The following is a 14,625-nucleotide window of genomic DNA, read 5'->3' as shown; positions in this document are numbered from 1 at the left end:
TCATTCCTTGCAGACAGGGAGCTTTTCATCTGTGAGGTGTTTCAGATCAAATCAACTTTACTTTTTCATAAAAAAATTTTGTATAAAACAGCTTGACTAGTTCACATCCCCCAGAAAAAAAAGCACAAAAAAAGAAAAGAAAAAGTCGGAGCGGTAGCAGCGACACTTCACGGCAGTGTGCTACGACAGGGTGTACACATTGAAAATTGTGATTCTCATACATATATGTATAGGAGATTCAAAACAAAGTATTAGACTGTGTAAAAAAAATAGAAACAAGATAACATGATTGTCATCCAGAAATGAAGATACGGGACACAATACACCAGTGATGCCAATTTAGCGGATTTCCCGCTAAGTCTGGCGGATTTTATTTTATTTTGACGGGAAAAAAATTAGTCTAGCGGCTAGCGGATTTTCTGACGGGCCATTTTTGTACATAGCGGGTTTCTGGCGGATACCTCACGCAGTGGACCGATTCAAAATCGCCCTGCAAGAAACCATTTCCGTGTTCTCTAAAAATGCGGAGATTGTTTAACTTCAGAGGCTCCTGTTCACTTGCTCCGCCTATCTCAGACAAACAAATCCGTGAGGTTTCAAAGCGGCGATCGCTTTCTAAGTAATAAATAACGGACGAGCTGCGATGCACCAATCTGTGGACTCTGCGCGCCCCCTGCCGCTTGCCGTGCAAACAGTGAGTCCGCTATCGTGCAGGGAGCGGGCTCGCTGTTTGCACCGCAAGCGGCAGGGGGCGCCTGTAGTCCCGGTGGGAAGCGAGGCGATTGGCGAAGTAGCCACCCAGTTGTTTTTTTGCATTTGAAGTTGCAGAGAACAAAGGAAGATGTCCGACTGCTTTGTGTCGAAAAACGGTTCTGTTTATTCTCCGTGTAACCTGACTCCCCTTCCTCTTGAGTTATGCCGAAAGTGGTATATTCGCAGAAGTTCAGGACGGAGTGGTTAAAGGATCCCTTACTCAGCAAATGGCTGGAGTGCAAAGCGTCTGCTGATGGAAAACAAGTTCTGGCGTGCAAGCACTGCGGCTGTCAACTAGGCAGCAGATATTCGGACCTGAAAGCTCATGCGAACACCAAGAAGCATAGGGAACTGGCTGGCAGTTCTTTGATCCAGAAGCAACTGGGCTTCACTACAAAAAGGCAAGTCCAACCAGGGAATGCCGCTGAGGGCAGAACTGCTCTATTTATCGCCGAACATTCTTCAATTATGACTGCCGATCACTTGTGCCAACTCTATAAGAAGTCGTTTCCTGACAGCGAAGCTGCAAGAGCGTATCAAATGCGCCGCTCCAAGTGCGCTTCCGTGATTAAGAACGTTCTTGGCCCACACGTCAAGGCGGATCTGGCACAGGACATTGGGGACAGCTATTACAGCTTGATCATAGATGAGTCGACCGACGTCAGTGTCACAAAATTCCTTGCCATTTCTATCATCTATCACAGTGTCACCAAGTCAAGGATCATGACCACATTCCTTAACTTGTGCACCTTGGAAGTGTGCACGGCAGATGGAATTGTGGCGGCCGTCAAATCCACTCTGATGGAGTACTGTCTTAAACTGGAAAGGATGAGAGGTGTAGGGACAGACAACGCTAGCGTTATGACGGGGATCAATAATGGCATTCATCGGAAGTTGAAAGCTGAGGCTCCCCACCTCGTACTGATACGCTGCGTCTGCCACTCCTTGCAGCTAGCCACGTCGGCTGCTTCGGCGGAAGCATTGCTGAGAATCTTAGAATACCTAATAAGCGAAACGTACAACTGGTTCGCAAGATCCCCTGCCCGGCAAATGGCGTACAAGAAGCTCTACGGTCTGATGAATGACGGCGATGAACCACTGAAGATTGTGCAAGCGTGCAGGACGCGATGGCTATCCCTCGAAATAGCCGTATCGAGGATCGTAGACCAGTGGACCGAATTGAAGGCGCACTTCGAGATTGCAAGGCGCACTGAAAAGTGCTATGCGGCAGAGGTGCTGTATGGTATGTACGAAAACCAGATCAATCTGGGGTACTTGCTTTTTTTTGAGACCGATTCTGACAGATGTTCAGAAGGTTAACAAGGCATTCGAGGCGAAAGATGCGGATCAAACAAAGCTGCTGGAAGACCTCATGACTTTGCTTTCAAGCTTGGTTGAAAAAGTCGTAATTCCGACAGAGCAGATTGACGTTCTGACGTGCAGACTTGAGGACCACTTGAATCCCAAGCCATATCTGGGCTACCTGTTTGACACGTACGTTGACAACATGAAAGCTCAGAAGACCGACGAGTTCTCTGTCGCAGATGAAGCTGTGATGCGAGAAAGCTGCATAAGGTTTATTACCATGCTAGTAGATGAAATCAGACAGCGACTTCCCGACAACATCACAGTTCTCCAGAAAACATCACTCTTATCGGTCGAAAACGCTTTGTGCGTCGTGAAGGAGCCATTGATTCCTCTCCTGGAAGCAATGGCAGTGCCCCTTGAAACGATCGAAAAAATTCAAAACCAGTGGGGCAAAATCACCCTCCTGGACTGGAAGCAAATATCGTCCACGCAGTCGTTCTAGTGTGAAGTTCACTCCTATAAGGACGCCTGCGGCGAAAACCCGTTCGCCGAGCTGGCCGGATTTGCCATGTCGATGCTCGTGCTGCCGTATTCAAATGCCGAAGTAGAGAGGACATTTAGTCAGCTTAACATAGTAAAATCCAAGCTGAGGAACAAGCTGAAGCCTGAAACAACAAATGCCATCCTCGTCGTAAGAGCGGGGCTGAAGTGACACCAGAAAAGTTGTTTTGATTACGAACTTCCCGCGGCAGTTGTTAGTGCAATCGGGACATCTGCAACGTATGTGCAACCAAGTCACCTGTCTGGTCCCTCAACAAGTACCAGCGGTCCTGTGGAGATGGTGTCAGACGACAACAGCGGCGACGAAGACCTCGATGTGTTTTTCGTTGACCTGTGAGTTTTTTTTTTCATCAGTGTGAACATTTATAACTTTTAGCCTCATCTGTGATGAGGTTCACCAATGACGACCACTGCAGCACTGAAGCCTCAAGTGTTCTGGTTAGACTCCTTGAAAGACTATTTTATATGTTATTTCAGCTCTCGTAGTTTTGGGGAGCTTTTAAGAATGATAAAGGTATTTATCATACGAAATTGCAGTGTTTTTTTAATAAAATACGCCCTAGCGGGAAATTTAGCGGATATGTTTTAGAATCTAGCGGAATCTGGTGGATTTCTCATTGCTTTTTAGCGGATGTCTGACGCTCAGCGATGGCAACACTGCAATACACTGCACACAAAAAGAACATTATTGGGATTATTGTCTCACAGACAGCTACATACAATTGAAAAAAGCAATTACATGTAAAAGTTTTGTTTTGACATTGAAAGCAAACTGTGTAAATTGAAAGTAATTCCTATTGATTTGAAGATCAAGTATTACACCACTGGCAAATAATCTATGGACATTCCGACACGAGCAGCGGAATAAGTCGAAGTTGTTCAGCTCATAGTGATTGAGAAGAGGTGGGAGAGTGTAGGACAAGCGCTGTTTGCCGGATTGTGTGACATCTACCTTGTCTCTATGACGGGTGGGGTAATTTAGGTTCCTAACTTGTAAGTTGGCTAGACTGCGCAGATTTTTAATATGCCTAAGAGCTTGTATGTGGGATGTACACTCGTTCGTTTTTCAGGATTAGTGTAATCTGGCATGGACTCGGAAGAGCTTTGGGTCGCCCGTGCTTACACCTTCTGAAGTCACTCCTTCTGAACAGAATTTGTGACTTCCTGCCATGTTGCCAGATAGAGAATTACAGTAGGATTCTCGCATGACATGGTACATTTCCTGGACATTTTATGTGGGTGGTTGTGGCAATTTTGTCACAATTTTGCAGCTCTTGTGTTGTGTCATCTCACAACTTATCTCCACATGGAGGTGGTAATGACAGTTTACGGAGGGCCGTGTCTTGATGCTTGGCCACTTGGTTCGTGCGTTCCTACATCAACTACACCATACACTGTAGCCGTGGTTCTCAGCCATGGATGTTTCAAGGACCCCTTGTGAACCGGTGGAAGCAATCGGGGAACCCTTGCAGAGAGAGAAAACGGAGTGGTCATAAATGAACACAACATGCAGTGTGTAATAGGTGCCTTTGATTTTGCCCTGGCAAAGAATGGTCAGACTAAAGTGCCATGCCAATTCGATTCCAACAGCTTGTCAATAATTTGTGCGGCCTGCAGCCACATTCGACGTGTGTCCAGCTATGTTTGCTCTTCAAATATGCAAGCCTAGAAAAAGTATGCCCATGTGCATATGTCGTAGAAAACTGCAATGAAAGCTTCGCAGCCTTTTCTCATGAGGAAGGGGAACATTGGTCAGCTCCGCTGCAATGCAGAAGCATTATGCAGTGGAGCATACCACAATTCAGCCATAGTGTGCCTCCATAAAATAAGTCTTCTTTGTTTTTTTTTTCGAGGACCCCCAAAAAATGGCTTTGCGGCGGACCCTCGTTTGAGAACCACTGCACTGTAGTCCCAGCAATTGCTGTGGCTGAGGCCAGAGGGACATTGCCTGAATAAAATTGATTATTCACCAATTTCTAATCAGAATTCAGCCTTCATATTTGACGAAGCAAAAGTTTAATGACCAAACATAATTTTACAAGTGAAATGTCAAAAGCGACAATTAAAAAAAAATGCAATTTTTCGAGTAACGCCTCCCCTTATGCAAAATAGTTACTGGACTCATGTATTTGTCAAGGAAATGAAAGTGCATTGATGTAATAAACATTTATGTATTGTTTTCTCAATAGTTTCAATAATTCGGCATTCAGTTCATTTGGACAGTTTTTCTGGTCCCATGAAATTCAAATGAACAAGCTTTCACCGTATTATTTGTGTGGCTGCTTTTTTTTGTCCCAGTTGGTGCCCAGAAGCCCAACTCCTTGGATGGGATGAGCATTGGTTGAGTGGGGATTAGAGGGTACAGATTTCACGATATACACTGGTCAGTCGTATTTTGAGAGCATAGTGCGCCAGCAGCATAAACAGAGACTCACCGAATGGCCCAAAGACCCACACAAATGGCGCGGCAGTGTTCCAGCACTGACATCCTGACACTTCTCAACAATGTCAGAGTATCAAGAGCGTTGCTGGAATTACTCTGTCCATGGAAAACATTGCATTACAAGCTGTGGCGGCCAGCATAGCATAGAAGAATCAGCATAACGGAAGGCATGATTGTGTGCATTTCCAGTGGAGGTGCAATGTTGCCAGAGAATGGCAAGCTGGCTGGCGTAGCGCCAGCCTAGTGTGCTACATCTCCTGCTGAGAGGCGGGCTGACGCAGTTACTTTTTGGTGGTGCAGACCACCAAAAAGTAACTGCATTTCAGTCTAAGCATTTTCTTGGCACAAGACAGCATTGTCAGGTTCCTGGAATGCTATTTCAACAGTCAACACCGATTTGATATTTGCCTTTAGTGTCCCTTCAAGACGAAAATTTTGATAGCATTAAAAATGAGGGCTTCATAAAGAAATATATTTTCAAAGGCCGAAGTAATTATAGTATGTTAGTGTTTATAATTTAAGATCTACGAGGGGCGTTCAATAGAGATTTCCCCTGACCCACTTCCTGGGGACGGAGAGCAACGAAACTTTGCAGATTTATTAGTCCTTCTCTACATAGGTGCCACCCAGGGACACACACTTCCCCCATCTTTTTGTGCAACTATAAACACCTCGCTTGTAGGAGTCGACAGGTTGCTGCAAAAGCCACGTTGTGACTTCAGAAATCAGAGTCTCATCATCTGGAAAATGCTTGCCCTTCAAATATGACTTCATTGTTGGAAAAAGGTGGAAGTCCGATGGTGCGAGGTCGGGATAATAAGGGGGATGCGGTAGAATTTTAAAGCTGCCGCAGCATGCTTCCATCTGGACAACATGCAAATTGTGAACTGGGGCATTGTCTTGCAGAAGGCGCACAACTTTGGTGAGCATGCCACGTCTCTGGCTTTTGATGGCCTCCCGCACTTTCCGCGGCAGTGAAGCATAGTATGCCCCAGTAATCGTGGCACCCTTTGCTAGGAAATCCATCAAGACTACTCCGTGCTGGTCCCAAAAGACTGTGAGCATGACCTTGCCCGCCGAGGGCTGGGTGTGCGCCTTCTTTGGAGGCGGTGAGACCAAGTGCTTCCATTGCGTCTACTGGACTTTAGTCTGCGGATCATAGTGATGGACCCAGCATTCATCCTGTGTAATCAGTCTATTGAAAAAGTCCTGCTGGTTTCCATGGCACATGGTCAAAAGAGCCTGGGAGCATTCGACTCCTTCCTGCTTTTGGAAAGGTGTGAGCAGCCGGGGAACCCAGCGAGCGGATACCTTACGAATATGAAGGTGGTCCTGAATGATTTTTTCCATGGGTCCCACACTAATCTTGACATGTTGGGCTAGGTCTCGAACGGTAACGTGGCGATTTTTCAAAATGGCGGCCTCCACTTGTTGGATGGTGTGTTCATCGACAGCGGAGTGGGGTCACCCTGTAATCGGAGCCGCTTTGAATTGACGATGCCAGTTCTTCACTACATCATATGATGGAGAATCCTACCCATAAGCCTCTTTTATCTCATCGAACGTCTCCCTTGGAGTGCGGCCTTTCATGTACAGGAACTTGACGGCTGCTCTGTATTCCACTGCATCCCAATCACACCTCACACCACTTCAGCACCTCTAAAAGAAAGACCGTTATTAGTTTAGAGTTGCACATTGGCACGTGACCTACGCTGACTTATGTCATTGCACATGCGCAGTTTCAGCATCCTGCTATAAATAGAAGTGAGTCAGGGGAAATCTTTATTGATAGCCCCTCGTACATGTGAAAAACAACCTTCCAACCAATGGGAATCGGTCCTTTGCATGGTCTTTCTCGTTGCTTTGGGGATGGCTGACTTTTTGTCCATTTTCTAGGGCGTCTGTGTACGAAGGAAAGTGGAAATTTTAAGGGCTTGTTTTTCTTTGTTATACACAATAATAATGAGAACTAACAGACGATAATGCCAAGGAAAGTAAGGGACGTTATTAGTAGTAAATGTAATGTAAATGTGAAGAAAGAAAAGTTGACGAAAAGATAACTTGCTGCGGGCAGGGACCGAACCTGTGACCTTCGAATAACGCGTCCGATGCTCTACCAACTGAGCTACCGCGGCGGCCATCCCCCCGTCCACTTTATGGGGTATATATGTGCATTTTAAACGTGGAGTGTCAGTCAGCGCCGCCAGTAGCCATGACGGCAAGTGTGGAACACTCTTTGTCTGCCATTTGGCATCACGTAGTACGTGAACTTATTATGAGCTGGCAGCTGACCACCAATAATGCCTTGCATACTACCTGAAAGCATCAAGTCTGCCAGAGCGAGACACTCGCTGTAAATGAAGGAAAGAAGTAGAAATTTTAAGGGCTTGTTTTTCTTTGTTATACACAATAATAATGAGAGCTAACAGACAATAATGCCAAGGAAAGTATAGGGGATGTTATTAGTAGTAAATCTAATGTAAATGTGAAGAAAGAAAAGTGGACGCAAAGTTAACTTGATGGGGCAGGAGGGACTGAACCTGCGACCTTCGAATAACACATCTGTGTACGTTTCACATAAGGTAATAGAACATTTGAACGGTTGGCTTTGTCATAGCTCTTTTCTTATGAGATTTCTTGGACATCTTAAGACAAGACAGATTTACCAGCGCAAAAAAAGATGGAACATTTAGGAAGGACACTGTGATGTTTGTGTCAGGTTTGGGCCCAGGACCACTCAGCAAGGAACTGAATCGAACCACGAGTGCACACACACACACACGAGAATATATTTACAGGGAGACGTAACGATTAACGAATAACACTTAAAGTAGTAGAAACGTGCAGTCCTAGCTGTATTCAATGTCTCTCTAAATTAGAAGTGTCTCGCCGTGTTTCAATGTGACTTTCGGGACGCCGGCACTGATCGCTCGTGGACTGTGCGCCGTCTGGCTCGTTGCCGTCCTCAACGTGCGTCGCACCACGCCATGACACGGCCTTCTGCCGCAGCAGCAGCAGTAGAGTATCGGCAGCTGCTTGGTAGCTCCGCAGCAGCTCTCCGCCACCACGTTCGTCTCAGCAGTGCACCGGGGTCGCACCAGCCACCGCCGTCTGGCTCGTTGCCGTCCTCAACGTGCGTCGCACCACGCCATGACACGGCCTTCTGCTGCAGCAGCAGCAGTAGAGTATCGGCAGCTGCTTGGTAGCTCCGCAGCAGCTCTCCACCACCACGTTCGTCTCAGCAGTGCACCGGGGTCGCACCAGCCACCGCCGTCTGGCTCGTTGCCGTCCTCAACGTGCGTCGCACCACGCCATGACACGGCCTTCTGCCGCAGCAGCAGCAGTAGAGTATCGGCAGCTGCTTGGTAGCTCCGCAGCAGCTCTCCGCCACCCGGAATGGCAGCAGGAACATCGGCCCACAGCAACGAAACTTGCAGCCACTCTGGACGGCAGCCAGAACCACGGAACTCGCCTGGTCCCTGGGCCAGTCACCCAGCCGGAGTCCAGGCCTCGTTCACCGGTTGTCCAGCTGTGAGGAACGGCAGCCGGAACAGCAGCGGATCGCCTGGTCCCTGGGCCAGTCGCCCAGCCGGAGCCCAGGAACGGTAGAGCGCCTAGATGACATTGTCTAGTTCCCCGGACCGGACGTCCAGCCGAGAACTGACTGTCCTTGCTTGCCCTGCCTCGAACCACTGCACGCACCACGCGGCACGCTTCGTTTTCTTCATCGCCCCCGCACGGCGAACACTGAGTTGATTTTTTTTCCGCGCCTCTGTATCATGACAGACACACACACACACCCACAGCGCTGAACTCACAACTGACTCACAATCAGCCGAAGGTAACCGCGCAGTCGAAAAGTTGTCTTTTCGGCAAGCAGTGGTCACGTGGTTTTCATCGCTTCTTTTCTTCATGTTATCTTTCTGTTGCTTCGACGCATGCCTAGAAAAAGGCCCTGCGTTGGAAGTAATAAATCAGTTGTGAGTTCAGCGCTGTGTGTGTGTCCTTCCTAAATGTTCCGTCGTTTTTGCGCTGGTAAATCTATCTTAATCATGAACCAACTCGCTCAAGTAGCAGTTTTAGGAAATCTTAAGACAGCAGTGTTTGAATGTCCTCATTATCTGGCAGTGGCGGATGCTGATGGGCAGACACCTGGCACTGTGACACTTCAGCCAACCTCGGCAGTGCACCCAACCTACGTCCAGTATGTCGACAGCACTGGAGATCCCAGCCTTTACACCGCCACTAATGGACAGATGTAAGTATCACAACATTGGCTCATCCATCTACAGTGTATGAGAACACTGCACAAGTAATGCAAGCTTCACAGCGAAATCTTTTTGCAAAACTTACTTGGTAGGCCTTTCTTTTTACAAGCAGTCAATGCACCTGTTGCATTGCAGTTGTGCCACCTAAGCGGACACCGCGAGAAACAAAATGTACACTTTTGGGTGTGTGCTGATAAAAGAAAGCTGCAACGAGGTTTTTTTTTTCATCGCTTTACTAATTTTCATTTTTCGTCGACGGATGCTTAGGCTTGGCACCGATGCCGACGAAGACTCCAGCACAACCGACGGCCCCGAGGCATCGTGTGGAGTGAGATTTTTTTACGTAATTTATGCCGACAAAACCAGTCAGCTTGCGTTGCACTGCTGAATGAGCATGCCGAAGTGAGGTTGCGCCAACGTGGTGCATTACCCCTTCCAACAGGCTTTGGAAGGCTCTATGCCTCAGTATTGAGTTTGAGCCGGTGTCGATTCCATTCAGTTTTAAGGAGAAGTCTTGGCCTAGTTGGTGTGTTTGAAGGCCCTCTAAAAGTAGCCACACAGACGAAGAAGAGGACGAGTTGGAAGTGCCACCCGTGTCGTCGGCCTTGTCTTCCTCTTGTGTGTCCTTTTAGTTTTGCCTTCATAGATTTCTCTATATATATAAACATTGACATAGAGTGTGTACGCCTGTTAAACCTGAATTGACGTTAAGACGAAGGTTAATGATAAATGTTGGATCATTTTGTTGAGTTATTTCTGCAAATATTTTTACACTGGTTTTAACGTTCTGAAGGCTTAATGACATAATCAGAGAGTGGCGCACTTGTTTCATTCGCTTCAAGTACACTTGAAACTGCACAATGAAATAATGACAAAATGCTGAAGAAAAAAATACAGATTTGCACATATCAGAGGTGTCGCATTATGAACTGAGATGAGCCAATATAAATGCCTCGGCTAACTCGGGACTGTAGCGATTCTATAGCGGGAATATAGTGATTTTTATAGTCTGATCCAGCATTTGCGTCCTTCATCATATATAGTTTGCAGGTGTGATTGTTGCAGTGTATGTGTTCTCTGCGTGCTCAGACACTCGTGTAGAGAATGTGTAGCCTATTTGCGAAAGCGCCGACTGCGGACACGTATGACATCTGATGGCGGCAGTAGTTTTTTCTTAACTCGCAAATGGGCCGCGAGTGATTGCCTGTTTTTTTTTTTCCTTTTCTCTAGAAGGCAAGCTGCGCTTCTCACTAAAAAATTTGCCTGCATTACATTGCCCAACAACCACCATGTAGTTGCATTTAATCCATGGAACCTTTAGTGAGTGCTACCGGCTGCCTTTGAAAAAGAACGTGCGGGCCGTGTTGCCGCTTCTCATGTCTTGTATGCCACCGTATTGACTAATAGTTTTCTCTTGAAGTTGGCACGGCCATGCCTTAAGCAGCGTAATTCTTTCTACATTGTGACAATTACTTTGCCGGTAGCGTATGAACCCGAGCGATTGTCGGCTGTGCTATGCCTATAATAGCACAGCCTATTGAGATTGCTGAACTGCACCTGCTCAAACTCCTTGTAGACGGGCTGGAAAATAGTGCATTTCAACTTCGGAAGCACGTTTAGAGCATGCATGTGAGCACAGCTGTTGCAGCAATTGCATTTTCAGTGCAAAGTTCTCTCTCAGCTGCCAATCACACTTATTGGCCAGACTGGTTTTGTCGGCACGAAAGCACAGACCACGGTGTTAGAATAGGTTAGGTGTACCGACGCTCCGCCTCCGCCGCGAACCTCCCCGCCAAACACGGAGACGCGCTTCGCATTTTATCCGACAGGCTGTGCTGGGTGTATCGAGGCTTCAGGTCAGCCGCTTCAACGGGGGCCGTGTCGCTTACAAAGATGCATTTGCGACAACTCTTCAACTGCTGGCCATTCGTTTTTTATCAGGATAACCGCACACATCACTGATTTGATAGTAAATGCACAACATCAAGAAAATTCAATGGCATTAGCCAACAGATGGAAACACATAGGAAATATAGCTTCTGCGAACAGCGATAATGAGTTTACAGGTGAACACGAATTTCAAAAATATTTTAGCTCGTGCACAAATATGGCCACCGTGGCAAATTGGATGAGGCAGCCGTGACGAACTGGGTTAATAATCACTCGGTCAGCAGCCGAGCACCTTAGCCACTCCGCAGCCACCGTGGCGGACCCCAAATGGGTTAGTAAAAAAAAAAAAGGTATTCCCTGAAAAAGAAAGCGGGGGGGGGAAGGGGGGGACGTTGCACTAAATGATGGTTGTCAGAAGAAAGCACCACATTTGACAATGGTAGGTTAGAAATTCCTCTCATGGGTTGTCGTTGTGCATGCACCATATCGGATGGATTCAAGTAGCCGCCTTTGCAACGTTTTACACGTGCTTGCTTGAGAGTGGTAATGAAGATTAACGTGCGTTTTAACGACCAATCCATCATGACTCACCATGTGCCATTCTGATTGTGCCTCTCGTTATTCGTCACAGACATGCTGTTTGTTGCAGTAGCAGAAGTAGAACTTTGTGCCCTGCTCTGGGTGCACAAAGGTGAAATGGTCGTGCTCATTTCCTTTTCAGCGTCCTAACCATTTGCTTTCTGGTTTCTTCTTTCGGGAATGACAGGAATTGAGAGTGACACCATATTCCGTGACGTCACTGTCTGACCCGTTAAAGCTAACACGCCAAACCAGACGAGGCCCCATTCGTGCACATACGTTATTCGCCAATCGAAACGCCAGTCGATACGTTCGCCAGCCCAAACTTTCTTTCTCACATGTAAACCCAAGCAACACCGAAAAAATGCATGTGAAGCTTGCAACCCAGCTGTTCAGCCTCAGTGAGGCAAACTGTTTAGAATTTTACTCGCAGAAGGGAACGCTTGGCTTATGCAATGTAAAAGGGACAGTTGATTTTACGGTAAGGATGAATAAGCTGTTCGATGCCTTTAACTGCAAGCACCCCAAGGAAGGCCTCAGGAAAGGAAGCATATATTTCAGCATCCTAGAATCAACATTGCAGTGGCTGAACAACTGGGATAAAGATGTCAAGCTAGGTAAAGTAAATTCTCACAACTTCCTGTCTCAATCAACTGCTGAATGTATGCGAGTAACAATACTTTCTACAACTCAGCTTTCAAAGTATTTGTTAGAACAGTGTGGCTTTAAATATGTGATAACAGCTAAATTCAACCAGGACGTTCTTGAAAAAGTCTTTGGCGTATCATTCTACATTATTTCGTATCATTTAGCCGCGCCATAACAATACTCGAGCTAAAGCAGCTTTTTCAGGCAAAAATATGTAAAATTCATAGATCGTGCCAATACTGTGATAAAATTCTTGGCCCACCATAACGTATATATCTTGCAGTCTATTTATTTTGAATATATCAAAAAGCGGCTTCATAGCCATCGGTCACAAGCTGGCTCCCAGTTTATTGCATTCTCTTTCAATCTTGTATTTTCCGACGTGGGAGCGGCGCGTCACATGCTAGTGCACGACCCGAAATATCTAAATAGAGTTATTATATTCCATTACAATAAAGCAATCGTCGTCTCGCAAATGTTTACGGAATTTGCCAATAAGCGGTCCGTAGTAAAAGATTCTGTAGGGTCACTTGATCTCATATGCGAAATGCCCCTTACACATGATACCTGCTCTTTATATGATTGATGCTGACCACAAATACATCAATTAATCTTTCAAGGGCAAATGAAGAGTGAATTCAACACGCGTCACGCAACTGCAGATTTATTTTGTAGACAAAATACGGGCACGATCGCCTAGGCCATAGTGTTGCCGAGGCCGAAGGTGGTATTTATGAGCTTCATGCAGCATGCCGAACCGTCATGCATAAAACACTACTAAGTCTTTATATTTAACTTATGTGTGTGATATTACAATACCACACAATCCCCAAAGGGCCTTGCGATATCGCTAAACACGCTAAAACACCGAATGTTATAAGCTTCAGGTTTGCGCTGGGTATAGCCAGGCGCCCACCGTCCAGCGCGCGCCTCCTTTCGGCAAGAAAGGGAAAGAGGTCCCCGATTTCTCCTCATTCCAACGCGCCGTCGCTCCACGTAAACTATTCTAACACCGTGGCACAGACATAACAGTGACTCGCTGTCGTCGGTGGTCCCTAGCTGTGACTGCTGTTAGGGTGGCCCGCTATTGGCATCATGCATATCGATTACTTTTCAGTATCGGTGAGCCGACCGTGCTGCAGGCAGCTTCCCAACCTGTATTGTCAGCTCCACGGACTGCCACACAGAATGTTTCCCACGCTAGGATATAGCACATGCGCACTCTGAACAGGCAAAAGGCAGATTCCACCTTGCCCTGTGATCAGCTAGTTCCACTTCGCTGAAATGCCTTGAGTTAGACAAGCAAGCCTTTTGTCCAGCAGTGGTGCTCTCTTTCTGGCAAGTCTGTACAAGTTGCTGTTAAAGGGGTCCTCCAACACTATTCAACCCCCCATTTTTTACTTGCGGGTTGCGTAGACTGATGGCTGGGGATAATTTTAGCATAAGTCTAAGCACAGATATCAAATTATTTAGTACTTTAATCACGCGTTCATGTCGCTACATCGCTGGTGACCGCATCAGCGCGTAGTGGCACTTGCCAGAACTATTGCGGGCGGAAATGACGAAGATGAGCGCTGGCCTATGATTGGATAAAAAAATGTAACGTTAGAAGTAATAACGGCGTTGCATCAAAGTTGAGCTTACTATTGTGTTTCGTTTTACTTTTCTGTGCTTTTTCAATGAACTCCAAATAGCCGCCGTCGCAACAAAAAATATCGCTACAGCCACAAAGTACGACAGAGGCGCTGGTTGCCATTTCGCCTCTGTTTTTTTTTTTTTTGCCTGCGCCGGTCGGATGTCCATATGAAACGCTTGTCCCTCTTCCTTCTATTTGCGTCTGTACGTTTGCGAGCTGCCTCTTTCCGCATGTGCGGTAGGCTCATGATTGTTGTTGAAACGGTGCAAGTAATCCTTGTCGTTGAATTGTTGTCGCTGCACACTTGTAATTCGTCGGGCTGCTCACCGAACAACCCGTGTAGGGGCGACTGTGTTTAACCGCCCATGCCGCTCCACAAGTTCTCTTCTCAGAATGAGAGGAGGGAATGATGTGGAATGTCGTTGTAAGCAGACAGAGCCTCGCCAGCCTCGCTTCGAAGCAGTAGCGCCCGCTCAAGTTCTGACAAGTCAGGTTTCAGGAACCACATTTATTACTATGGCAACGACGTCAACAATACG

General features: G+C 46.7%; 1 protein-coding gene across 4 annotated transcripts in view; it reads left to right on the top strand.

Moving 5' to 3' along the window:
- The window catches only part of LOC119404002 (DNA-binding protein RFX2), a 478,787-nt gene that overhangs the window by 68,177 nt on the left and 395,985 nt on the right, over positions 1–14,625 (top strand). For all 4 annotated transcript variants that reach the window (XM_037670630.2, XM_037670633.2, XM_037670631.2 and 1 more), the window contains exon 4: positions 9,194–9,323. In XM_037670630.2, the coding sequence (XP_037526558.1) occupies positions 9,194–9,323 (130 nt within the window). The remainder of the gene's footprint in view (positions 1–9,193; positions 9,324–14,625) is intronic.

This window comes from Rhipicephalus sanguineus, chromosome 9 (assembly GCF_013339695.2).
Source record: "Rhipicephalus sanguineus isolate Rsan-2018 chromosome 9, BIME_Rsan_1.4, whole genome shotgun sequence".
Taxonomy (NCBI): Eukaryota; Metazoa; Arthropoda; class Arachnida; order Ixodida; family Ixodidae; genus Rhipicephalus; species Rhipicephalus sanguineus.
Note: the sequence above shows the minus strand (reverse complement) of the source record. Positions and strands in the feature narration are given on the sequence as shown.